Below are 27,976 nucleotides of genomic sequence, written 5' to 3'. Positions count from 1 at the left end.
CTTACATAAATAAAAATAAAGTATACATATTAGGTATCGCCGCGTCCGTATCGACCGGCTCTATAAGAATATCACATGATCTAACCCCTCAGGTGACCACCGTAAAAAATAAAAAATAAAAACGGTGTAAAAAAAGCCATTTTTTGTCATCTTACGTCACAAAAAGTGTAATAACAAGCGATCAAAAAGTCATATGCACCCCAAAATAGTGCCAATTAAACCGTCATCTCATCCCGCAAAAAATGAGACCCTACTCAAGATAATCGCCCAAAAACTGAAAAAACTATGGCTCTTAGACTATGGAGACACTAAAACTTTTTTTGGTTTTAAAAATGAAGTTATTGTATAAAACTTACATAAATAAAAAAAAGGTATACATATTAGGTATCACCGCGTCCGTGACAACCTGCTCTATAAAATTACCACATGATCTAACCTGTCAGATGAATGTTGTAAATAACAAAAAAAAAAAAAGTGCCAAAAAAGCTATTTCTTGTTACCTTGCCGCACAAAAAGTGTAATATAGAGCAACCAAAAATCATATGTACCCTAAACTAGTACCAACAAAGCTGCCACCTTATTCCGTACTTTCTAAAATGGGGTCACTTTTTTGGAGTTTCTACTCTAGGGGTGCATCAGGGGGGCTTCAAATGGGACATGGTGTCAAAAAAACCAGTCCAGCAAAACCTGCCTTCCAAAAACCGTATGGCATTCCTTTCCTTCTGCGCCCTGCCGTGTGCCCGTACAGCGGTTTACGACCACATATGGGGTGTTTCTGTAAACTACAGAATAAGGGCCATAAATAATGAGTTTTGTTTGGCTGTTAACCCTTGCTTTGTTACTGGAAAAAAAATATTAAAATGGAAAATCTGCCAAAAAAGTGAAATTTTGAAATTGTATCTCTATTTTCCATTAAATCTTGTGCAACACCTAAAGGGTTAACAAAGTTTGTAAAATCAGTTTTGAATACCTTGAGGGGTGTAGTTTCTTAGATGGGGTCACTTTTATGGAGTTTCTACTCTAGGGGTGCATCAGGGGGGCTTCAAATGGGACATGGTGTCAAAAAAACAGTCCAGCAAAATCTGGCTTCCAAAAACCATACGGCGCACCTTTCACTCTACGCCCCGCTGTGTGGCCGTACAGTAGTTTACGGCCACATATGGGGTGTTTCTGTAAACGGCAGAGTCAGGGCAATAAAGATACAGTCTTGTTTGGCTGTTAACCCTTGCTTTGTTAGTGGAAAAAATGGGTTAAAATGGAAAATTAGGCAAAAAAATGAAATTCTCAAATTTCATCCCCATTTGCCAATAACTCTTGTGCAACACCTAAAGGGTTAACAAAGTTTGTAAAATCAGTTTTGAATACCTTGAGGGGTGTAGTTTCTTAGATGGGGTCACTTTTATGGAGTTTCTACTCTAGGGGTGCATCAGGGGGCTTCAAATGGGACATGGTGTCAAAAAAACAGTCCAGCAAAATCAGCCCTCCAAAAACCAAACGGCGCACCTTTCACTCTACGCCCTACTGTGTGCCCGTACAGTAGTTTACGGCCACATATGGGGTGTTTCTGTAAACGGCAGAGTCAGGGCAATAAAGATACAGTCTTGTTTAGCTGTTAACCCTTGCTTTGTTAGTGGAAAAAATGGGTTAAAATGGAAAATTAGGCAAAAAAATGAAATTCTCAAATTTCATCCCCATTTGCCAATAACTCTTGTGCAATACCTAAAGGGTTAACAAAGCTTGTAAAATCAGTTTTGAATACCTTGAGGGGTGTAGTTTATAGAATGGGGTCATTTTTGGGCGGTTTCTATTATGTAAGCCTCGCAAAGTGACTTCAGACCTGTAGTGGTCCCTAAAAATTTGGTTTTTGTAAATTTCTGAAAAATTTCAAGATTTGCTTCTAAACTTCTAAGCCTTATAACATCCCCAAAAAATAAAATATCAATCCCAAAATGCTACAAACATGAAGTAGACATATGGGGAATGTAAAGTCATCAAAATTTTTGGGGGTATTACTATGTATTACAGAAGTAGAGAAACTGAAACTTTGAAATTTGCAAATTTTTCAAAATTTTTGGTAAATATGGTATTTTTTTATGCAAAAAAATTAACTTTTTTGACCCAATTTTAGCAGTGTCATGAAGTACAATATGTGACGAAAAAACAATCTCAGAACGGCCTGGATAAGTCAAAGCGTTTTAAAGTTATCAGCACTTAAAGTGACACTGGTCAGATTTGCAAAAAATGGCCAAGTCCTTAAGGTGAAATAGGGCTGAGTCCTTAAGGGGTTAATATTTTTAATATTTTGTATATATGTATATGCATTTTAGTTTTTGTTTTAGTTTTGAATAAAATTGGGGATTTTATAAATATACCCAATATGTCCGTATGATTCCACATGTTGTGTGCCGATCAAATCTAGCTATTTTTCAACAATTTATATGGTTTAAGCGTGAAAAAGACAAAGGAAAGTTACCACGTAGTTGAAATGGCTAATCTGGTTTTGAACGGCATTGTCATTGTTCCGGATAATAAAGGTGATTATTGCATTCTCTCCTGGTTTCAATTCCCCTCCTATGACTCTGAGATATAAGTAGTTGCCACCAGTGGATCTGTAGGCAGAGGCCACCATGGTGGCAGAAGCTTGCTTTTCCTTGGGTATCTTTTCATCTATTGTTGATACCTAGAATGAGAGAGAAGAAATAGACATCTACAATAGAGTAGTAATAGAGTGCTAACTGTCTAATATAAAATATTCATAGTTACTATCAGTATACAGTTCATCTAAAGCTCTGTTGCACATAGCAGCCAAACTTACATGTGAAGAGAACTTAAATGAACATCATCGAATCAACACTGTAGAACCATTAGGCTTTCCATCCATAAGGCCCCTTAGTGACCAAGCACATTTTTAAAAAATTGCATTCCAAAAGCTAGAACTTTTTTTTGTTTTTTTTAAATGTACTTGTATGAGGTCTTATTTTTTGCAGGACAAGTTGTAGTTTTTAATGCACCATTTTAAGTACATGTAATGTTTGATCAAAGTCAGCCGTTTAGCTAAAACCCCCTTTGTTTACGTCAGTAAAAACACGTATGGGTGGTCACTAAGGGGTTAAAATGATATTCCAGAAATGTAATATTGATGGCTTATCCTCAGGGTAGGCCATCAATACCTGATCAGTGGCAATCAGCGGCTCCTGGTTTCTGCATTAACCACCTTTATCTACTACATATTTGGTGAATCTGTGTAGTTCTGGTGCCAACCTCCAGAGCCTGAGCTACTCTGGAACAGTTGATTGGCAGGGGCGTCAATCAGAAGATAAGTGATCAGTTTTAAAATCCTAAAATTTTACACCTCCACTAAGTTCATATTACTACTATAAGCTCATAATTTTATCATCATCATTAGTCTATTCCAAATGCAGACATGTACAAAAATGGAAATATTACTGTTATCTGCAGCAGGTTTATGTCTGGGAGAGTGTTTAGAGTCAGCCGAGTGGTTCCATCTTCCAGAGTTGTTCCTCTAGAACCTCCTGGTTCTGCTACAACAGGGACACGATGAGCCGGAGACCCATCAGGATTAGTGACAAACACCTGAAATGGATAAAACAAAAAATGAGAAAAAAAAAAAGATAATGCCCCCATCCTATATAATCCTGTTATCTTCTTAATCTATCTCGGGCAAAACAAATATTTTCCTATGTAAATAATTTTTTAGCATTTTTACGCAGTTTTTCTAAGCAGAAGATGAAGGTACTAGACCAAAAAAAACTACAATATGATAACAGAACAATAAAACAATAATAATATAATCAAACATGAAATCAGTGCACTGACCTTAAGATCAAATGGTATTCCGGGCCTGAAAAATTTAGATGTTTTTGTGTAGAGAATTTTATAGGGAGATTCCACAATGAAGATGTTATCCAGCTCATATTCCGCCATATCACTGCCTGTAAGAGAAGCAGCCGTACATTATATTACATGATATATTATGAAGACTTTGGCAATTAACATAGTAACATAGTTTATAAGGCCGGAAAAAGCCCTCTGTCCTTCCAGTTCAGCCTGTTATCCTGCAAGTTGATCCATAGGAAGGAAAAAAAGAGGTAGAAGTCAATTTTCCCCACTTAAGGGGAAAAAAAATTCCTTCCCGACTCCAATCAGGCATCAGAATAACTCCCTGGATCAACGACCCCTCTCTAGTAGCTATAGGCTGTAATATTATTACGCTCCAGAAATACATCCAGGCCCCTCTTGAATTCCTTTATTGTACTCACCATCACCACCTCCTCAGGCAGAGAGCTCCATAGTCTCACTGCTCTTACCGTAAAGAATCCTCTTCTATGTTTGTGTACAAACCTTCTTTCCTCCAGACGCAGAGGATGTCCCCTCATCACAGTCACAGTCCTGGGGATAAATAGATGATGGGGGCGATCTCTGTACCTGTCTCTCTGTCCCTGATATATTCATGGTTGTTAGATCTCCCCTCAGTTGTCTTTTTTCTAAAGTGAATAACCCTAATGTCGATAATCTTTCAGGGTACTGTAATTCCCTCATTCCTGTAATTACTTCAGTTGCCCTCCTCTGAACCCTCTCCAGCTCTGCTATGTCGGCCTTGTTCACAGGAGCCCAGAACTGTACACAGTCCTCCATGTGTGGTTTGACTAGTGATTTGTAAAGTAGTAGGACTATGTTCTCATCACGGGCATCTATGCCCCATTTGATACAACCCATTATCTTATTGGCCTTGGCAGCAGCTGCCTGACACTGGTTTCTACAGATTAGTTTGCTGTTCACTAAAATGTAATGTTATAAAAAAAAATAGTATAGTTGAGTTATTACATAAAATGTGTTAGTATAGAGCCACCTGCTGTTTGTTCTTTTCTGGTTGAGAATTTGGTTTAGGGATTGGGGGGGAGGGTTGAGGCGCCGTTTAAATTTTCTCCTCAGGCAGCCAAAAGGCTAGGTGCACCCCTGAGCCTCCGTGGTATATACAGACCCAGTGCTGTAGGTCCAGTGCTGTGTCTGTCTATGTCACAGAGACATTTAGTTCTTGTGGGTCCTGGGGGAGGAGGTGTCTTAAACTTACATCCTCCACGTCTCTGCTAGCCTACAGGCAGCTGCGCTAAACCTGCTCATCCTGGTGTCTTCTTATCAAAGTTAGAGTCAAGCTGCATTACCACAAGCCAATAATTGTCCAGATTATCGGGAGCCAATAATTGTCCAGATTATCGGGAGCCAATAATTATCCAGATTATCTGCGAACAGTCGTTCCCAACAATCTGCCCGTTTAAATGTGTTTACGGTAAATCCTGTCGTTCGTTCAAGCACCACCGATCATAGTTTCTGGGCAGTAGGTTGTGTGGTCTAAACAGCAATTTGCTGAGGACAAGCGATGACAATAGTGATCCCTCGTCCTCATACAGTGGAGGTGATCGCTTCATGTAAATGCACGGTCTCCTTCACTGAACGAGCAGACGACTGTCGTGAAGGAACGTTTCCTTCCCAACAATCGGCTGCAGAATCGTCCCGTGAAAATCCACCATTAGTTTGAGTTCGGTTTGACCTTGCTGTTACTGTTATCAATGGTGATGTTGCTGGGGGGGCTTTGGTAGCTGGTGAACGTGCTGGTGCTGGCAGAGGGGGGCAGATAGTGCTGGGCACAGGGATGGTGATGGCCGGTTTGGGAGTGATTTATATGGTATGTTCAGGGTAAGCCCTATAATTTCCCATCCTGCATAGGCTACCAGCTGACTTGAGCAGCCAATGGCTGTTGGGGCATTAAAGTAGGTCATTTATATTTTATAAATTGGGGGCATAATTTGTAAGGGTCGAGGAGTCCACATATAGTGAAGATCAGTGATGGTCAGTTCGCAGTGTTCGCCAGCGAACACATGCGAGCTTCCATCTTTAGTAAGGTAGACTCACCCATCCGGCAATGCACAGGTAAGCCCTTACCTGTGGCGGGAGCCGGTCTGAAATCAAATGCAGTCACCGGGAGCAGGCAGTTCCGAGAACAACCCGATGAAGGCCCCCGGCGGCTGTTCTCGGAACTGCCTGCTCCCGGTGACCGCATTTGATTTCAGACCGGCTCCCGACAGGGAGTCTACCTTACTAAAGATGGCAGCCTGCATGTGTTCGCTGGCTAACACTGCGAACTGACCACCACTGGTGTAGATGCTATGGGTTTTTGTAGTGATCAGCGGCAGCCTGTAGACTGTGTACTGAAACATATTCAAAGATATAATGAGGGGGTCCATCTAAAGTTTCCCCTGGGGCCCATAGAACTCTAGTTACACTACACATACATGTGCCAGCCAGGGCCCGATTATGGGATAAGTAAAAGTGCCACCATCCTATCCCACCTAACCGTACATCGTGAAGGAAGCTGTGATACCATTTAGGAGCTCACTGAACTGAATTTTATGTCACTGGACTTCGATCCGAATTTCAGGAAAAATGTGATTAGTAACAAAGGTGAATTTCATCACGTTTTGGGGTAACAAATAATTTTTTCTTGAAATGGTGGTAAAAAAATCCATCCATTTGATCGCTGAGAGGCCGTTGTGGTCATCTTGATGAAAGAAAATGTGCCAAATCTCATGCACTCTGACCTGTGACATCGCCACGTCATCATGCTGGCCGGGCATGGTGATGTCATCAGTGATGATGTCACTGCGCCCACCCAGTGTGATGACATTCTATCGTTATCACGTCAGTGGGAATGAGATTTGACGCCTTTTCTTCAATCAAGAGGACCACGACGGCCTCTCCACGATCAACTGGATGAGGTCAGCATTGAATGTGGGATCTGAGGGGTTCAATGATGGGGGGGCGGCACGATTGCTGTTCCCCGTCATTGTGCCCGCTTAATACAATGTACTTTGTAACAAATTTAATTTCTTCTCCAAGTTTGGCGAGGCTGCCGAATCAATTTTTAAAAAACTTTGCTCATCACTACCAGCTACATCTGATACTGTAGTAATAAATACTTAGAGTTATACAACTTTCCATGTACACACCATATAGGTAAAACCTTTTGGAAAAAATGAGTTTGATCTGTCCACCCTGTTCTTTTGAAGTCCACTTGTTTCTAGCTCAGAAATGTAATTTAATGTGCAAAAGACCAGAAAAAGAAGAGTGAGAAAAGATGGGGGCAGATTTTGAGCTTTCTTGGAAATATTTGATCATTTGGCACAGAGATTAACTAGTTGGTTCATAACTTAACGTTTATACGTTTAGTATACGCTGTCTTTAGCAGCTGTTACGAGCAGGAAAAGTACATGTCTTTCATACCCCACTGGATAAATTTTTCTGTGGCAGCAATGAGGCACCACCAAGCAACAAGGCCACTGCACCTCCTCCACGGATGCTCGCCTGTCCACAACAGCAGCAGGGCACATTGTCACTCCCACTTCCCCTCCTTTCTCTCACATGTGTCAAGTCAAGCATTGCCATGCCATATTGAAGGTGATCAACCTGGGCAAGAGTAGCCACACAGGCAAGCAGTTGCTAAAGTACATCAAGCAGCAAACATCACATTGGCTTGTTACTCTGCTGACTCCAACTGGGCAAGGTGGTCAGCAACAACAGCCACAATGTTGTGTCATGCGCCAGACCTCCTCAGCAGGGAGCATGTGTTGTCTCAAGGTCAGGCAGCTGCAGCTCATTTGAGGCGCCTGTTGGGGGCGGAATCCCTTCAAAGAGACCACAAAGTTTGTCAGCAGGGACAATTGTGGCATGGACAATGTCATCCCCCTCATATTTATCTCAGAACAAACGATGACAGAAGAAGAACAGCTAACACATCTTGCTGTCCGCCCTATAGCAGTTGCTGACCCACAAAAATAAATTCTCATAATGGTGGAGGATAGAGGATGAAAAAATGCCACTGGAGAAGGAATCAGAGGTGGAGAAGCAGGAGGATGATGATGACGATAGAACCCACCAGTACACCCAATTGTCTCAGTGGGGAGGGGAGCCGGAAAGAACTGGCTTAAAGAGCATGTTAGCCAGAATGGCGAGCTGTATGCTCGCTTGCTTAAGCACTGACAGGTGTACAAGCGTATCGTTGACATCAAGCAGTCTGATGATTACTGGATAGCCATGCTTTTAGACCCTCGCTACTTAAGAAAAATGAGGGAATGTTTTCCTCCTATCGAAAGTGAGGCCAAATTATTTTATTAAAACTTTTTTTTTTTTCTCTGCTGTGTGTTGCCATTTTAACCCATTTTTTTTCTCTGCTTGATATAGGGGAGTGGCCGGGGGAACCAGGTGCTATAAATTGAACCACTAAACTCTCCAGAGCTTGCTCTACTAAGTGGGCTTCTTATTAAGTGGAGTTAAAGAAAAGGGGTTTAAGACGAGGAGCAGCAAACTAAGGTTGGATAGAATTTAATTGTGTGTTGTTGGTTTAATCCTAGGTAGTCCTTCAACTACAGCAGACAGGGTCTAATTCTAAATCCTATTTACTGTTTTACTTTTTTACTGTTGTAATCCCCATTTAGTATGTGTTGCACAATTGACAACGCAGTCCAGTGCACATCTTGCATGATGTATGCAGTCCTGGAACAGCCATTCGAGGGTGTATATCTTTGTTCAAGATGTGAGAAACTTTCCCGTTTGGAATCGCAAATCGAGTCTCTAAACGGGCAAGTTTCAACAATGAGAGGCATTGACAATTTGCAAAAGAGTTTGCTTCTCACCGAGCAAGCACTCTTTGGGGTAGATGAGGGGGAGGGTGACAGAGAGGAGGCTGAGGAAAGTGAGGTAGCTAGCTGGGTAACAGTTATAAAGCGTGGTAGAGGGAAGAGTGCCAGGGAGGCTAGCCCTGATCTGACACACCCCAACAAGTTTGCACGTTTGGCAGATGAGGGGGATGTCAGTCCAGGGACGGCACTGCCGCAGCCGGACACTTCCTCTGCCAGTCAGGGGAATGTCAGCTCCAGTAAGCAGGGAACCAGGAGAGCAGGGCAGGCCAGACAGGTGCTGGTAGTGGGAGACTCCATTATTAGGGGAACAGATAGGGAAATCTGTCACAAAGACCGTGATCGCCGAACAGTGTGCTGTCTTCCTGGCGCTAGAGTTTGACACATCACGGATCGGGTTGACAGATTACTGGGAGGGGCTGGAGAAGATCCAGCAGTCATGGTCCATATCGGAACCAATGACAAAGTTAGGGGTAGGAGGAGAGTCCTTAAAAATGATTTCAGGGATTTAGGTCAAAAGCTTAGGGCAAGAACCTCAAAGGTAGTATTTTCCGAAATATTGCCTGTACCACGGGCCACACAAGAAAGGCAGCGGGAGATTAGGGAGATTAACAAGTGGCTCAAGAACTGGTGTAGGAAGGAGGGGTTTAAGTTCCTAGAGAACTGGGCCGACTTCTCTATCGGCTACAGGCTCTATCGTAGGGACGGGCTGCACCTCAATGAGGAAGGGGCAGCTGTGTTGGGGAAGAAGATGGATAGAAGGTTGGAGGAGTGTTTAATATAGGGACTGGGGGGGAGGGAAATTACATTATAGGAGGGGAAGATAGTGCAGATAGAGACCGGGGGCAAAGTAGTGGGACTGGGGGAGGAATGGAAGGAGGGACTAGAACAGTTCAGAAGGAAAGGTGTAGGGTAAAAAATATACATAAACCTCTCAAATATATGTATACTAATGCCAGAAGCCTGACTAATAAAACTGGGGAGCTGGAATTAGCAATGTGTGAGGAGAACTATGACATAGTAGGAATAACTGAGACATGGCTGGATGATAGCTATAACTGGGCAGTTAATGTACAAGGTTACAGTCTGTTTAGAAAGGATCGTCAAAACCGGAGAGGGGGAGGGGTCTGCCTTTATGTAAAGTCCTGTCTAAAGCCCACACTCCGTGAAGATATAAGTGAGGGACATGAACCTGTGGAGTCACTGTGGGTAGAGATACATGGAGCTAAAAACAATAATAAATTACTAATAGGAGTTTACTATAAACCACCTAATATACCAGAGTCCACAGAAAATCTACTACTAAATGAGATAGACGAGGCGGCAAATCATAATGAGGTGGTTATTATGGGGGACTTCAACTACCCAGATATAGACTGGGAAACTGAAACTTGTATATCTCATAAAGTAAAAAGGTTCTTGGCAATAACCAAAGACAATTACCTCTCCCAACTGGTTCAGGACCCGACTAGAGGGACGGCCATACTGGACTTAGTATTAACCAATAGGCCTGACAGAACAACAGACGTGCAGGTTGGGGGACACCTGGGAAATAGTGACCATAAAGTAATAACCTTCCAATTATCATTCAAAAGAGCGTTTCTCCAGGGAGGAACAAAAATACCAAACTTCAAAAAAGCTAAATTTAGCCAACTAAGAGAGGCCATAGGCCTAACTAACTGGGACAAAGTCCTCAAAAATAAAAATACAGCCACAAAATGGGATATCTTTAAAAACATCCTAAAATCTCATTGTGAGAGGTACATACCATATGGGAATAAAAGGTTAAGGAACAAAAATAAACCAATGTGGATAAATAGAACTGTAAAGAAAGCAATAAATGACAAAAAGAAAGCATATAAATCACTAAACAGGAGGGTGGCACAGAAGCACTGAAAAACTATAATGAAAAAAATAGAACATGTAAAAAACAAATAAAAGTGGCCAAACTAGAGACCGAGAGATTAATTGCCAAAGAGAGTAAAACTAACCCTAAAATGTTCTTCAATTATATAAATGTTAAAAAATATAAATCTGAAGGTGTCGGCCATTTAAAGAGTAATGAGGGGGGAGTCGCAGAGAGCGCATTAGGAGAAAGCAAAGCTGTTAAATAAATAAATTCCCCATTAAAAGTGCTCTGTCTGACCCAGGAAGAAGTAAATCAGCGACTTAAAAAGATTAAAATAGACAAATCGCCAGGACCGGATGGCATACACCCCCGTATCCTAAGGGAATTAAGTAATGTCATAGCCAGACCCTTATTTCTGATATTTGCGGATTCTATACTGACAGGGAATGTCCCACAGGATTGGCGCATGGCAAATGTGGTGCCAATATTCAAAAAGGGTCCAAAAACAGAGCCTGGAAACTATAGGCCGGTAAGTTTAACATCTGTTGTGGGTAAACTGTTTGAAGGTTTTCTGAGAGATGCTATGTTAAAGCATCTCAACGGAAATAAGCAAATAACGCCATATCAGCATGGCTTCGTGAGGGATCGGTCATGCCAAACTAATTTAATCAGTTTCTATGAGGAGGTAAGTTCTAGACTTGAGAGCGGCGAATCAATGGATGTCGTATATCTGGACTTCTCCAAAGCATTTGACACTGTACCACATAAAAGGTTAGTATATAAAATGAGAATGCTCGGACTGGGAGAAAACGTCTGTATGTGGGTAAGTAACTGGCTCAATGATAGAAAACAGAGGGTGGTTATTAACGGTACACACTTAGATTGGGTCACTGTCACTAGTGGGGTACCTCAGGGGCCAGTATTGGCCCCTATTATCTTCAATATATTTATTAATGATCTTGTAGAAGGCTTGCATAGTAAAGTATACATTTTCGCAGATGACACTAAACTGTGTAAAGTAATTAACACTTGTTTCCTGAGGCGATGTGAGGTAATTCAACAAACTTTATTCAGACACAAACAATATGACAAAGGTTAAAAACTGTCATATCAATATAGCCTACAGGTGGCAGTAAACATGTTAACATGTATAACTCCTAACATCCTCCCTTTCTTGTGAAATCAAGTAATATATAACATAAGATGATTGGATACCACAATACATTCCAAAGGTGACAATGTTTTTTATAATGTATCTAGCATACAAAATCCTTATATCTTGTTGGTGTTCTAATAACCCTAGTTCTAGTACGTCTTGGTGTGGCAGGAGCTTCACATTGTTGCATATGATCATCCATCCCTGTTTCTTCGGGAGTTGTCTCATCTGGAGATGTACCTTGGTGTAATCACTTCACTTATTTCAATGTCAGATTTGTCATCTGCAGTCCTCAGAAACTTCCTATTCCTTCTGTACAACTGTCCATTTGCTTCCACTTTATAAGATCGTGGAGCAACTTTCTCCAAACAAATACCTTGTCGCCAAATTTCATCTGTTGACGACGGCGATGGTTGTATTCGCACTGGCTGACCAATGCTTAGTTCGGGAAGTTCCTTGGCTCCTTTATCATAATATGCCTTTGCTTTTTTGCGTCTTTCAGTTAGGTTCTCGACCACTCCTTTTATAACCTTTGGAAACAGCAGTTTCTGAGCAGTCGGAAGTAAAGTCCTGGTCCTTCTTGACATTAGCCGTTGTACAGGACTACTGCTGGTGCCTTCTGATGGGGTATTTCTCCAGTCAAGAAACGCTTTCCAGATATCCTTGTCATCTCGTTTAGCTTTATTTATGAGTGTTTTTGCTATTTTTACAGTAGCTTCAGCTTTACCGTTGGACTGACTGTGATATGGGGATGATGTAAGATGTTCAAATTCCCACTCTCTACAAAATCGTGCAAAATCTGAGCTGACAAACTGTGGTCCGTTATCTGTAATTACAGAATCAGGGATTCCATGTCTGCTAAAATGTGCTTTGCAACAATCTATAATTGTTTTAGAGGTGGTATCAGAAACTAAATCAATTTCCCAGAAATCTGAATAATAATCAACAATTATTAAGTAATCTTGTCCTGTTAAGGAAAATAAGTCCATGCCTAGTTTGCTCCAGGGTAGAGTGGGCAATTTGTGAGTCATCAGAGGTTCTTTTGTTTGTTTACGCATATACTCATTGCAAGTATTACAGTTCTTTATTGCCTCTTTAATCTCTGGGCCCATGTGTGGCCAAAAGATGACATCCTTGGCCTTGCGAAGGCATGCTTCTATTCCTAAGTGGCTAGAATGAGTCCTCGCAATCATTTCTGGGCGCATGTTTTTTGGTATGATGACTCTGTGTCCTTTATACAGAATTCCATTTTGTATGCTTATCCATGTCGTAGGTTCTATGACCTTTTTTATCACTCCCAGTGTCTCTAATCTCTCTATTTTCGCCTTTAAGTCTGCTTTAAGTGGAGCCGGCACTCTACGTGGTTGGTGTTGAACAGGAGGTATTGCTTCATCTATTTCTAGGTGATACTCTCCAGGTAGACACCCTAGCCCTTTGAAAATGTCTCTATATTCAGTTGTGATCATTTCATAAGAAAAGGGTGAAGTTGTAGTTGTTTGCTGGTCATCATGTAATAATACATTATGTTCTACATTCAGTGTAAGGAGGCCCATTTTCTGACAAGTTTCTGCTGAGAGAAGTGGTTTGTGTTTACCTTGGACAACTTGGAATTGCAGTGTATATGTTTTATCTTTATATGTACAATTTAGATTACATTGGCCCATAGGTATCATATAGGTATCATTGTACCATTTTAATTTGACATTACTCTTCTGTAATGTTGGCTTTCCTTCTTTAACAATTTTGCAATAGTCTTTGTATGTCATAAGGTTGCAGGTGGCCCCACAGTCTAACTGACAGTGTAACCTTTCCCCTGCTTCTCTGTCAGTGCTGAGTTCTAGTGGTACAAACCACTGTGACCCTGGACTGCTTACTGCTCCTATTTGATGAATAATAGTGAATACTGATTCTTCTGAGCTGCTGCTCTTGATCTGTGCAGCCATATGTATTCTGCCATTTGCTTTCTGCCTGCATACTCTAGAAAAATGGTTTTGCTTTTTGCATTTACTGCAGGTTTCTCCATATGCAGGACAGTGGTCTCTGCCCCAGGGGTGGTTGTTTCCACAGTATCTACATCTGATTGTTTTTACTTTGCTTTCTTTCATGGGCTTTTTATATGTTCTAGCAGTATAATGTACAGCTTCAGTTTCACTTTTGCTTTCTTGCATTGCTTGTATTTGCATTTCTGTAAGTTGATGGCTTCTACACATATCAATGGCTCTCTGTAGGGTCAGGTCTGGTACTCTGAGCATTCTCTTTCTAGCATTAATGTCTTTTGATCCCAGAACTATTCTGTCTCTGATAAGTTCATCATGTAATACTCCAAACTCACATGTAGCGGCGAGCTGCCTCAGTCTAGTCACATACTGATCTATAGTTTCCAATGGGCCTTGGTTTGTGGTATTGAATATGTACCTCTCATAAATGATGTTACGTGAAGGCATAAAATGGCTGTAATGCATCCAGAGTTTTCTCTGTGTCCTGCTTGTCGGCATCAGAGAGTGAGAGGTGCTGATAAATACGCAGACCGTCTCTCCCCATCACTGAGCGCAGTGTCGCTATCCTTACCTTGGGGTCTTTCTTATCAAGTTCAGTTGCCACCTCATAATCTTCCCACTGGGATTTGAAATATGTCCAGTTAACTGCCAGGTCCCCTTTACAGCCCATGGGAGACGGCACAGGGAAGTTGTTTGCAGCCATTTTCTGTAACACTGTGTGTCTCTTATTAATAAATTACCAGAGAAACTATTCTTGTTGGTCTTTTGTTCTGATATTAGGACTTTAGTGGTTTATAAAACACCAAAGCCCTCTCCACTTCTGACACCATGGTTCTCCTAACAACACTGAAGAGGACAGTATACTACTACAGAGGGATCTGGATAGATTGGAGGCTTGGGCAGAGAAGTGGCAGATGAGGTTTAACACTGACAAATGTAAAGTTATGCACATGGGAAGGAATAATGCAAGTCACCCGTACATACTAAATGGTAAAATACTTGGTAACACTGACATGGAAAAGGATCTAGGAATTTTAATAAACAGCAAACTAAGCTGCAAAAACCAGTGTCAGGCAGCTGCTGCCAAGGCCAATAAGATAATGGGTTGCATCAAAAGGGGCATAGATGCCCGTGATGGGAACATAGTCCTGCCACTTTACAGATCACTGGTCAGACCACACATGGAGTACTGTGTACAGTTCTGGGCTCCAGTGAACAAGGCAGACATAGCAGAGCTGGAGAGGGTCCAGAGGAGGGCAACTAAAGTAATAACTGGAATGGGGCAACTACAGTACCCTGAAAGATGATCAAAATTAGGGTTATTCACGTTAGAAAAAAGACGACTGAGGGGAGATCTAATTACTATGTATAAATATATCAGGGGTCAGTACAGAGATCTCTCCCGTCATCTATTTATCCCCAGGACTGTGACTATGACGAGGGGACATCCTCTGCGTCTGGAGGAAAGAAGGTTTGTACACAAACATAGAAGAGGATTCTTTACGGTAAGAGCAGTGAGACTATGGAGCTCTCTGCCTGAGGAGGTGGTGATGGTGAGTACAATAAAGGAATTCAAGAGGGGCCTGGATGTGTTTCTGGAGCGTAATAATATTACAGGCTATAGCTACTAGAGAGGGGTCGTTGATCCAGGGAGTTATTCTGATGCCTGATTGGAGTCGGGAAGGAATTTTTTATTCCCCTAAAGTGGGGAATATTGGCTTCAACCTCACAGTTTTTTTTTTTGCCTTCCTCTGGATCAACTTGTAGGGTAACAGGCCGAACTGGATGGACAAATGTCTTTTTTTCGGCCTTATGTACTATGTTATGTACTATGTTACAAAGAAAACACTGTGTAAACAGCTGCCAGCATGTCTGAAAGGGAGGCCCTTCTCTGCCCTCCACAGAGTCACCAACCTCCCTCCACCACTAGCAGTAGCAGCAGCCAGGTCAGTCTACTCAACATAATGGAGCAGTTTTTTCATGTGCTGCGCAAGGCTGAGGCAAATCAGCAAACCGGAACCTCCTGCCTGAACACCAGGTTCAGGTCTTCCTGCACTCTGGCTTGTCTCTGGTGCTTACCCTGTTCTCTGAACCCATGGATTTCTGGGCAGGCAGATTGGAATAGTGGCTGAACTAGCACAGTATGCTGTTCTTCTTTCAGCAATGCATGTGATACCCAAACAAACCAAGTTGTCCTCTGCAAGTAGCCAAAGCATCACCTTTGTCAAAATGTATCAAGCCTGGATTTGGAAGGATTTTATTACTCCCCCAGCTGAGGCTGATAAATAGATCTGGACTTGCATTGCTCATGGTGCCCCATCTAGCCACTGTTGCTGTTTGCCTGCCTGCCTTCATGGATACAATCATGTTGCCTGCCTACCATCATGTTCAGTATGGCTGATGCAGCCTCCATCATGCCACTTCTGCCATCAGGTCGCTACTGCTACCTGCCTACTATCATGTTCTGTATGGCTGCTGCTGCCACCATCATGCCACTACTGCGGTCTGCCTGCCAACATGTACCACATGCATCCGCCACTACAACCACTACTACTACCACACATAGACAGCCTATCTACTGCCTTGTACGTTCTATGCTATACTACATCTGCTGCCACCGCTATTCCGTCTACATGCCTCTAAAACCCCACCTTTTCCACATCAACACTGCACTGCTGCTTCTCCTAATTAAAAGATAATTTTTCTTGGCTCCTTAAGAACAAGACACTTTTTTTTCTGACGATTAAGGCCCCTTTCACACGGGCGAGAATTCCGGGCGGGTGCAATGCGTGAGGTGAACGCATTGCACCCGCACTGAATCCGGACCCATTCACTTCAGTGGGGCTGTTTAGATAAGCGGTGATTTTCACGCATCACTTGTGCATTGCGTGAAAATCGCAGCATGTTCTATATTCTGCGTTTTTCACCCCCATACAAATGAATAGGGATGTGTGAAAATCGGATAGCATCCGCAAGCAAGTGCGGATGCAATGCAATTTTCATGCATGGTTGCTAGATGATGTTAGTAAATTGATAAAAGTAAACTTACTGTATTATTTTCCCTTATAACATGGTTATAAAGGAAAATAATAGCATTCTGAATACAGAATACTTACTAAAATGAGGGTTTAAAAAATAAATAAATAAATAACTCACCTCATCCTCTTGTTTGCGCAGCCGGCATCGTCTTCTTTCTTCTACTTTGAGGACCTGCAAAAGGACCTTTGATAATCGCGATCACCGCGTGGTGACGTCAGCGCAGGTCCTGCTGAATGAAGATAGAAGATCCTTCTATCTTCATTCAGCAGGACCTGCGCTGACGTCATCGCGATCACCACATGGTGAGCGTGATTACGTCTTCAAAGGTCCTTTTGCAGATCCCGAAAGAAGTAGAAAGAAGACGATGCCGGCTGCGCGAACAAGAGGATGAGGTGAGTTCATTTTTTAATTTTTTTTTAACCCCCTCAAGCCACATTTTAGTAAGCATTCTGTATTAAGAATGCTATTATTTTCCCTTATAACCATGTTATAGGGGAAAATAATAAAATCTACATAACACCTAACCCAAACCTGAACTATAGTGAAGAAGTCCGGGTTCGGGTCTGGGTACCACATTCAGTTTTTTATCACGCGCGTGCAAAACGCATTGCACCCGCGTGATAAAAACTGAACATCGGAACGCAATCGCAGTCAAAACTGACTGCAATTGCGTGCCTACTCTTGCGGTTTTCCCACAATGCACAAGCGACGCATCCGTAGAAAATCTGGAACGCCCGTGTGAAAGGGGCCTAACACTTGTGCATGTTGTATAGGCAAGTATTCTGACCCCATCAAGGCCTACTTTTTGGAAGATTGGTCCCCCAACAATCCACTGCTTTATGTTTTTGTTTTTTTTCATCCCATAACACAGTCTGCTTGTAAACACCATCTGCCCCTGATAATGGACAATTTTTGGAAGCTTTGGAATATGAAAAGCATAACACATGTGCCAGCATGGTGTACTTTTAAATGCTGTTCATTAACACTGTCAAACATATGTGTACCCACAGGTATGTATGTCAGTGTCACTCTGACATGATTTACTATTGCTGTCATTGTATTCAAGAGCTTTGGGGGCGGAGGGGGTAAAGAAAATCAAAAATTTATAAAAAAGTAAAAAGAGAAATAATGTTTTCCTAAAAATTCTGAGTCCTAGGAGACTAGTGGGTGTTTTATACAGATTTCCATGGCAATTGGAGCCAATTTGTTTGGACCGAATCAATTCAGGTCCGAACCAAACTTTCTAAAAAATTCGGCAGATCAGAACCGACAAGTTCACTTATCTCTGGCATTTATTAAGATTAAGTCTACATACTTGGAAGACCACTGCAATGTTTTTTTCTCTTACCTGAATCAGTTATAACAGTAACGGACACATATAAGGTCCATTGTAACATGTCTCTCTCTTCATGAAAGTACTTCACCAGGTCCTCTCTTTTTAAAATGGCAAAGCCTTCGCCCTCGTCGATCTAGATGACAGTTGAAAACCACAAAGAGTCAATATTGTCGATGCCATGGTCGGCCAACTGGTTAAAGAGATTATTTCATAAAGACAATCCTTTCATACCCAATCAGAGCATACGGGGCCACTGATCAACTGAAAACTCATCAGGATGGCCACAATGTGTACACCTACATATCTGTCAGTTCTTGTTCTGGAAGACTTGAACCATGAATACAGTATATGGATGGTCAAAAGGACAATAATCTGGCTGGCCTAAGCTTCCCCCATCAGGAACCTCCTCTATGAGTCCTAATGGACAGCTGCTCTGAATAAATACTCCCACTTTGGTGCACTAATGTCCACCATGTAGTGCTAGATATCTTCCATGCAATGGCTTCACTCAAGTAAAATCATCTGTTTGCCAGAGGAGTTGGGATTCTGACCTGTGATGATGAGCTGATAGCCGTGGTGGCTCCAATCTGGTTCACCCTAAGTGGGACAACTTCTTTGAACTTGTATGAAATTAGAAAACGAAGACAATTTTTTTCTGGAAACTGTGTCACTTTTGCCCATGTTCTGTGAGTGGTTTTGCACCATAATCTCATTCTCTGAAATCTAAAGTACAGTACAGTCTATGGACTAAAGATAACAGCTGTCAAGTGTGTACAGCTCACCCTACTTCTATAGATCTACAGTATGTATCCTCCTGGATAGGGATGAAATGCAAAGTTTCAATGAGCCCTTGCTGGATGTCAAGCATTGGAAAATATCCAAGGTAGAAGAGGAATGTCCAGCTCAATATTGATCTTCTACTATGGACAAGATAGGTTCTTTTTCAGGGCAGCAATGGAGGCTATGTCCATATCTGCAGAACAATACTGTTTCTCATAAATAAGATGAACACTGCTCCTCTAGTCACCATCAGTATTCATTGTGCTATGGATCAATCACTGCATTTATATTTTTTCTACTGAGGGAAACCATTGTGCAGATGTGAACAGAGCCTAAATCTCAGACAGCTTCTTTAGTTATTATCATAGGTGTCTGCATATTATAATTTTTAATGGATTCTGATGATGGATCACTTGAAGAACAAGGGTAAATGTATTTATTGAACCAAGAAGAAGTTAAAGGGGTTGTCAGGGAGCAAATAAAAAAAATGTACATCTAAATAAAGGTGCCTCCATATATTTTCAGATATTTTCACCACTTCTATGTGGCTCCAACGGTCCCCCACTCATTGTTTATATATCTGTTTATCTTTCCCTAACTTCTGGCTGCACTGCCCTGTGGGTCCTGTGGCAGCGCGGCATCAGGTGGTTACAGCTGTCTCTCTGCTCTGCTGTAACTCCGCCCCCTCATCAATATTCACCTCCAATCATTCTAAAGCTCCTTGCCCGGTGACGTCACCGGACTGGGGGGGTGGGGCTTAGCGTGATGTCGGACAGCCGCTGTAACTCCGCCCCTCATCAATATTCACCTCCATTCATTCTAAAGCTCCTTGCCCCATGACGTCACCGGACTGGAGGGGCAAGGTTTAGCGAGATGTTGGCCAGCCTAGATACCGCCCCTCCATCCACTCTGCATAAATTACTTATGCTGCCAGTGACGTCATCGGGCACCCTGAGCAGTGGAAGAGGAAGCTTTGCTTGCCTGCAAGGGACCCGGTACGTCAATGAGGAGAAGAAAACGGTAACTTCCGGCCATGAATTTCAAAGATGAAAACGGGGCTGCAGAAATATGTGCCAAAGGTACTACATGCTTGTATGTAATGTGTATGCCAGACTTGTACTATAAGAGCAATGTCCCCAATACTGCACAACCCCTTTAGGTTTGAAGAAAAAGTATCATTACATCTACTCTCCTCAGGGTATTTGGTAGACTTTTCTTCTCATTGTCTCTCTTGAGTCCAAAGAGCACAAAGGAGTTTCCTTTAACAGGTTTGCCATGGAGATAGCTGATGAGATAATGAAAATATCTTTTACTACTAGTCACAATAATATATCCTTTATAAGCAAGAATAAGTCCCTAAAACATCTCTAGAACTAATGGAAATTCATGGCCAAATGCTTCTACTCACGTTGCCGTTATGTCCACCCTTAGTTCGTTGTCTTTAAAGTAGAAAAACTTCTGAGGTGCAGTTACTTTTATTTCAAAGCTTGTTTGAACTGAAATAAATGTAAAAGTGAACGCGAAATTAGGACAATTTGAAATCTCTGAAAAAGCGAGGTTGGAATACTTCATCTAACCATGTAGTGTGCTGTTCTGAGAAAAAATGACAGCGCAACGCAAAGGAAATTTAGACCTGTATAGTTAAATACCCTACATTGCCATCTAGTGGTTGTAATGTCCACTGCAAAAAAAAAAAAATTATATATTTTTAGCAATGTCTTTTTTTTTTTTTAAGATTTGTTGGGATTAGAAACATTATAAAACAAATGTTCAATACCCTATTATTCTTTCATTTTGGACTTCCATCAATGATTCAGAGTGAAGAGCACTCCTCATCTAAAGGCACCAGCTTATTGATGCATTACATGCATAGCCCATTAGTCATGTCACGCTTTACTGCTGACGCTGAACATCTGCTCCTAGGTTCTCTTGCAGATTGTAGCTAATCACCAGCAATGGAACATATAATGATTGATTTATTTTGGGTGCATGTCACGGTGCGGTTCACTGTGACAACAACTGTGTAGGCTGGCTGCATGCCCTCTCGCGTACTGGCTGCAGGCCAACTCCTGTTGGGAATGCAAGCTGGCTGAGTGTGTGTACTCCCCGTGTCTGCATCTCAGTGCAGTTCTGGTCACTGTTGCCGTGTAGGCTGGCTGCAAGCTCCCTTGCGTACTGGCTGCAGGCCGACTCCTGTGTATGTTGGTTGCTTGGGACTGCATGCTGGCTGCGGTGTTGTGTGTGAACTGTGGCCTGTGTTTGTGGCTTCCGTGTCTGCATCTCTGTGGTTCCTGTCTCCGGTGCCGTGCAGGCTGGCTGCATGCTCTTTGTGTACTGGCTTTGGGTGTTCCCATTTATGCTGGTTCTGCTATGTGTGCTGGCTGCGGCCTTGTGTGTGAACAGGGTCTGTGTATGGATGCATTTCTGTTTGTGACACGGGTTGTTTGTGCTCTAGCGTACTGTCTGCGGTGGACTCCGTGTATGCTAGTTGCCAGGGCAATGTACTGCAGCCTGTGTGTTCACTTCTCTGTTCACTGGCTCCACTCCCTGTTTGGTTCTGATGGGGTTAACATTCCCTGTTCTGTTCCTGGGTGTGGCTTATCAGGTGCCCTCGTTATGGCAGCTATATCTATCTGTGAGCTGTGGGGCTTGTGGTCAGTCTGTCTTATGTCTTGTTGGGTGTTGCACCTTGCTGCTAACCCAGGGGGTCAGTCTGTCCTGTGCCTTACCGGGTGTAGCCCCTTGCTGCTGACCAGGGGGTTTTGCCATCTGCCCTTGTTTGTGGTGTTGCCTGGTTATGCATTGGTGTTGTTGTTGCTTTGTTCTTCTGTACCTGTCCTGTGATGTGATGATGTTGTTATCCTTGTCTACGCCTTGCCTGTCCTTCTGTTCCTGTTATCTGTCTGGATCCACTCTGTTCCACGTCTAGCTTAGCAGTGCTCTAACTGCCTCTGATAGCCTGGCAGTGCCTACTGCTTATGATCCAGTCTATTCCATGTCTTGCCTACAGTGCCTTACGGCTTCTGTTCCTGTGTGTGTCCTGCCTTCATGAGAGGGCTCCTGGGTTCCCCGGAGGGAGGATCTCTAGTCTGTGTGCAGCTCTGCTTGAGAACGCCATGCTTCCATTCTACATGTCCAAGCATCTGCTTCTGTGCTGGTTCCCGTTTCTCTTGTTGTCTTATCCATGTTCTGTGTGTGCTTGGGTCCGGTTCTGAAGTCTATTTCCGCTGGTGCTTACACCATCGTGGTTCTCTACAGGTAGCAGCCATGTTTACCGGGACCTTCCTGGAGGTGTGACCAGTGAGCCCTCAGCCCAGTTTATTCCCACCATCAGGGGCTCTGTGAATAACGGGGCTCACTGGAGCTTCACCCTCTAGGTTTTGCCTCTGGTCTGCCGGTGTACTTGGTTCTGTGGTAGTTCTACCACTATTGCTTACCTGCTGTACTGTCATGTTCCTTTATTACATGTGTAATAAAGTACTCTGTTGGTCCCTGGTCTGTTTCTGCCTCTGTCCTGTTTGCAAGGCCTTGGCGAAGGTCTGCCTTGGGCCTCCGGCACGTGACAGAGCACCATTTTATCAAATAGTGGTTGTCTAAACAAAGTATCAAGGATCAGAGAACAAAAACAAGCCAACACTGAGACTGTTCTTTGTCATGTTCTTACCATATTCCTTCACTTCAAATTGTGTGGTATATTTTGTCAAGGTGTTATTAAACTTTGCTGATATGGTCCACAGTCCAAAACTGTAAAGAAGACAGAAAACATTTATAATTATTTTCATCATTGTTATCATGATGAACATATTATCCTAAGGGGTTACTGCCCCCTACTTCCACCATTTTCTTTCCTACCTTACAAGATCTGTCAGTTTATGAGAATATGAAATGATTCCAGTTTTTCTGTTTGGATAATTTACATTATTTTCGACAATGACATTATTTGGAGTCTATGAAGAAAAAAAAGATTCTTAATTATACAGGGATAGTCTATCTTAATGGTCTAGCACAGGAATGGGCGAACTGCGGCTCTCCAGCTGTTGTAAAACTACAAATCCCATCATGCCCAGTCCGCCTACAGCTATCAGCCTATAGCAGGGCATGATGGAATTTGTAGTTTTACAACAGCTGGAGAGCCGAAGTTTGCCCATCCCTGGTCTAGCATGGTGGCCGAGTATGGTGATATTTAGTACAAGTCTTCTTAATACTAATGTACCATTAGAAGACATTTTAAGGGGAAACCCTGGCTCTTCTAATATGTCCTAGATTATATATTGTGGGGACTCGCTCTTGTAGACAGGATTAACGGACGCAGTATAGAGGCAACAACAAGTTCTTTGGATCAAGCAGTTCAGTGTTTTATTCACACTTTAGGCAAGTGACAAAACAAGCAGTCATATTCAAACAAAAAGTCACCTTGCAGTGTTGGTGGTAATTCCAACCATGTGGCAATTCTGCCTCAAAGAGTCCTTGCTGATGGCAGCACCAACCTGTTTCCACGCCAAACAGGTAGCAAGCCTTCATCCAGACACAAGGCTCCCAGATCCCAACACAGAGACATGGCTTCAAAGCCAAGCTGCCTGTTTAAGGACAGCCAGGTGCTGCCAAAACCCGGAACGGCATTTAAAATCCGGTCCGGTATTTGACCTCACCTGGCTGTAAATCAGCCCAGCAGCACACATGCTGGGAGGAAAATACCTGTTGTCCCAGACCAAACCTCTCACTATGTAACATACCCCCCCCTTTGTTCAACCCTGATGGGGTGAACACACGCCAGACAGTGTACCCGGGACAGGGTATCCACGTTTCCCTGTAACGGGCCTGCCCTGTGTTCCACCGAAAACTTAAAGTTTTGTAGGGAGAGAAACCATCGGGTACCCAGGCATTTCTGTCCTTGACCTGGCTCATCCACTTGAAAGGCGAGTGGTCAGTCACCAGGCGGAATTTTCTCCCCAATAAATAATAGCAGAGAGATTCTAGTGCCCACTTAAAAGCCAGGCACTCTCTCTCCACTATACTATACCGGGTCTCAGCTGTGGTGAGCTTATGGCTGAGGAAGACAACGGGATGCTCCTCCCCGTTGAGTCCCTGAGACAGTACAGCACCGAGGCCTACTTTGGAGGCATCATTCTGTACTATAAACTCCCTTTTGAAGTCGAGCGTCACCAAAACCGGGGTCCTGTTAAGGGCGCAGCTAGAGTAGCAAAGTGGGGAACAAACCTCATGTAATAGCCCACCATTCCCAGGAATTACTTTATTTGCCTAGTGGTGACAAGTCGGGGCCGATTCCGTATCGCCTCTATTTTGTTCACTTGGGGTTTGATGACTCCGCGCCCAATGACATACCCCAGGTACTTAGTCTCTTCTAACCTTATTGCACATTTCTTTGGGTTAGCAGTTAGGCCAGCTTTCCGAAGGGAGTCCACTACAGCCTGCACTTTGGGAAGGTGACTTTCCTAGTCGGTACTGTGGAGGACAATATCGTCCAGGTAAGCCGAAGCGTACCGACGATGTGGATGAAGCACAATGTCCATTAGTCGCTGAAAAGTGGCGGGGGCGCCATGCAGACCAAAGGGTAAGACCTTATATTGATACAACCCCTTAGGCATGATGAAGGCAGTTTTCTATTTGGCAGCCTCCGTTAAGGGCACCTGCCAGTATCCTTTCGTGAGGTCCAAAACAGAAAAAATACTGGGCTTGTCCTAACCTCTTGATGAGCTCATCCACCCGGGGCATGGGATACGCATCGAATTTGGAAACCTCGTAAAATTTTCGCAACGTCCCGTCCGGCTTGGACATCAATACTATGGGACTGGCCCACTCACTTTTTGACTCCTCAATGACAACTAGCTGAAACATTAGCTGCACCTCCTCCGATATGGCTTGTCGCCGAGCCTCGGGCACCCAGTATGGTTTTAATCAGACTTTTGCCTGAGGCTTAGTGACAATGTCATGCTGGATTATGGAAGTGCATCCAGGGAGGTCCGAGAGCACATCCGTGTTCTGACTAACAAATTCCCTGGCCTCCTGAGTCTGTTTAGAGGAGAGGCTGTCAGCAATTTTTACTGTGGCAGCCTCCTCTCTTGCATCAGACAGAGGGGCCAGTACCTCTTCTCCTAGAAAACCCGGTCACGTGCTGTCTTCTGTACAGGTTTCCCTATCTTTCCACGGTTTGAGTAAATTCACATGGTAAACCTGATCCGGCTTTCGCCGCCCTGGCTGATGTACCTTGTAGTTTACATCTCCAATTTTCTTGAGTACCTCCTAGGGCCCCTGCCACCTAGCCAGGAACTTACTGTCCACGGTCCGCACCAGAACCAAAACCCGATCACCCGGCTTAAAGATCCGGACCCGAGCCTGCCGATTATAGACCCGACTCTGGGCTCGCTGAGCTGCTTCCATATGCTCCCTAACAAAAGGCAACACTGCCCACCATCACACTTAGCAGGGTTGTCTCCCCCTCTTCCACCGAAGTGGCGGTCACCCATACCACTGGCCCTTTGGTCTCAGGTTCCCAGGGTTCTGGTCTCACCCCTGCGCAAGGCAACTCTGCTAGGGTTACCCCTGTCTAATGGGTATCAGTCACTCTCATATAAGGCCACAGTGCCAGGAAGCACGGGAAGTCTCTCCCTATTATGAGTTCATAATGTAGATTTGTGGCGACAGCCACCTCGTGGGTCCATCTACCGGCCTCCGTGATTAGAGACACCAGCGTGGTGGGGTAGTCTTTTAAGTCTCCGTGGATGCACATCACCCCGACTTTACGGCCAGTATACTCAGTGGACCGCACCAGGGGAGCCCTTACTAGGGTCACCAGACAAACTGAGTCCAGCACAGCCTCCGCCGGAGTGTCTCCCACTTCTACCTGACACAAATGATCTAGAGACTCTGGGGTACCTGTTGCACACAGCCTCCTGGCATATAGCGACTGATGGTAGCCATAGTTAGTGTCCATGGGCTCAACCAAATGGGGACAGTCAGCCCTTACATGGCCAGGCTCCTGACACTGCCAGCAAACTATCAGAGCCAGGTTTTATCGGCTCAAATCTCTGGGCCTGGGGTGCAGATTTCCGGGGTTTGCCGACCCCCCTCCCGACAGAACCCTCCTTTAGATTCCTGGTAGCTTCATAGCGTTCCACCAGGTCCACCATCTCAAGGGCATTGCCAGGAGACACCTGACCTGCATGTGCTACTGTTATTTGAAAACCATACAGTATGATGCCATTAATTAGGCACTGTATGACAATATATTGAAAGGCAGAAACAGTCCAGCCCATCTGATAGGTTGCACAGAAGCATGGAGGAAAAACTCAGAAATGCTGAAAAACAAAAGGGGAATTCAGCGTCCAATAAAACAGAGATGTTTATTAAAGCTGGAACAACAAAAAGCGTCTTCACTTATCACATCTATACACACTGATCTTTATGAGTAAGGATCAGTGTGTAATGATCCAAAATGCATTGATGCTCTGCTGTCCAGTTTTGGGCACTTTATTAAAGATCTGCATTTTATTGGATGCTGGATTCCCTTTTTGTTCTTCACTGCATGACAATGTAAAGAGGTACCAACAATAGGCAATTTGCTGGGCACTGTGTAATGTCAGATTGGCCTTGAACCTGGCATCTTCCCAATTATGTCTGGTGCTGACACTGGCCACTATCCTAAATAGCTAAAACTGTTCTCTACAAGGTGAATACGATTCTCCCATATAACGCTCTCTACTAAAGCAATACTGCCTCGGACTGTATGGCAAGTTAATTTCTGAATGAACTAATCATGACTTGTACATATTACTAATATCTTATATTGTGGAGAAGAATGGAGTCTTACCAGGAATTCAGTGATCACTGGCTTGCTCACTGGTTTTAGTTCTGGGTTCACAGTGAAAATCCTGTATAGAACTTCATAAGAAAGAAAGAAATATAAGAAGGATTCGTTATATAGGTTTTGACAAGTTATTATGCATTTACAGAGATAGCATGCCCCAGGTTAGAGGAGTAACTTTAAGCTCCTGGGTCCTCCTCTATCATGTTTGATTGATGCCCTTTGGATCTCCCAGGCACCAGAGCTTTTCTGTGATGGCAACTTTCACACCTCCTATAGCTACACACCTGCTTCTGGTTTAAAGTTGCTTTGAACTTGTCCTTTGGTGCCATTGTCCTAGGCAGAGTTGGTCATAGACTCCCAAGAATAGATGCCAGTCACACTGTTGAATCTCTGCCCAAGCAAGAACTTCATCCACAGGATGACAATCTTAAAGATGTTGTCCAATGGAGCAAAATTTCTTCAGAGTGTTCAGAAAGGGATGAAAAAAAATCCCACACCACTTCTATTCCAATGTTTACCACATCCCCTCTGGTCTCTACTTCCTGTTATGAGCTTAGCATGCAGGTAACAGTGGGCAGTAACTGCTCAGCCAGTCAGTGATCAGGAAGTGGCGGTAAGCAGTAATGGGAATACTGACCGCAAAAAAATTGTTCTCATTTGCTCATGAAAATACATAAAATAGCATAAAAAATAGTCCAATGTTTCTCAATAAAAACTACACACTAATTGCACTACTTTATGCAAAATATACAAGTTTTGTTTTCATAATGACCATCATGTGATATTTACACACTATAATTATATTACAGGCTTTATTGATAAATGTCTTTCAAGACACATGACCAGCATTATGCAATCAAAAATGACTCATCTATGATCATATGGTCCCACTGAACCAAGCAAGGACCAGCTTTATTTCATTCCTAAAAATAAGAAATTACTTCAGTAACATATAACCCTTAAAATGCAATATACTTTATTTTATCTTCTAAAAACCAATATCCCAATATAACTAAAGTGACGGTCAAAACCCATCTAATGTATGCCATGTACTTCAATAGATGCTAAATGATGATAGAGGTACATACAGTCCTGATCGAAAGTTTAAGACCACTTGAAAAATGGCAAAAAATCATATTTAGCATGGCTGGATCTTAACAAAGTTCCAAGTAGGGCTTCAACATGCAACAAGAAGAAATGGGAGTGAGACAAAACATTTTTTGAGCATTCAATTTAATGAAAACAACAAATAAGCTGAAACAGGCTGTTTTTCAGCTGATCAA

At 43.0% G+C, this 27,976-nt stretch overlaps 1 protein-coding gene across 5 annotated transcripts in view; it reads right to left on the bottom strand.

Moving 5' to 3' along the window:
• LOC120986497 (A.superbus venom factor 1-like) overlaps window positions 1-27,976 on the bottom strand; it is a 694,107-nt gene that overhangs the window by 295,460 nt on the left and 370,671 nt on the right. For 2 of the 5 annotated variants that reach the window (XM_040415115.1, XM_040415116.1), the window contains exons 4-12: window positions 26,697-26,767; window positions 22,721-22,815; window positions 22,533-22,612; window positions 20,277-20,364; window positions 20,051-20,153; window positions 18,101-18,221; window positions 3,838-3,953; window positions 3,448-3,594; window positions 2,474-2,680 (exon numbers count right to left, since the gene is read on the bottom strand). The exons of 1 other annotated variant lie outside the window; for it this stretch is intronic. In XM_040415115.1, the coding sequence (XP_040271049.1) occupies window positions 2,474-2,680; window positions 3,448-3,594; window positions 3,838-3,953; window positions 18,101-18,221; window positions 20,051-20,153; window positions 20,277-20,364; window positions 22,533-22,612; window positions 22,721-22,815; window positions 26,697-26,767 (1,028 nt within the window). The remainder of the gene's footprint in view (window positions 1-2,473; window positions 2,681-3,447; window positions 3,595-3,837; window positions 3,954-18,100; window positions 18,222-20,050; window positions 20,154-20,276; window positions 20,365-22,532; window positions 22,613-22,720; window positions 22,816-26,696; window positions 26,768-27,976) is intronic. 2 more of the 5 variants (XM_040415118.1, XM_040415117.1) reach the window with 2 other exon arrangements.

Source organism: Bufo bufo, chromosome 1, assembly GCF_905171765.1.
Source record: "Bufo bufo chromosome 1, aBufBuf1.1, whole genome shotgun sequence".
NCBI classification, from domain to species: Eukaryota; Metazoa; Chordata; class Amphibia; order Anura; family Bufonidae; genus Bufo; species Bufo bufo.
This window is presented reverse-complemented; position numbering and strand designations above follow the sequence as displayed.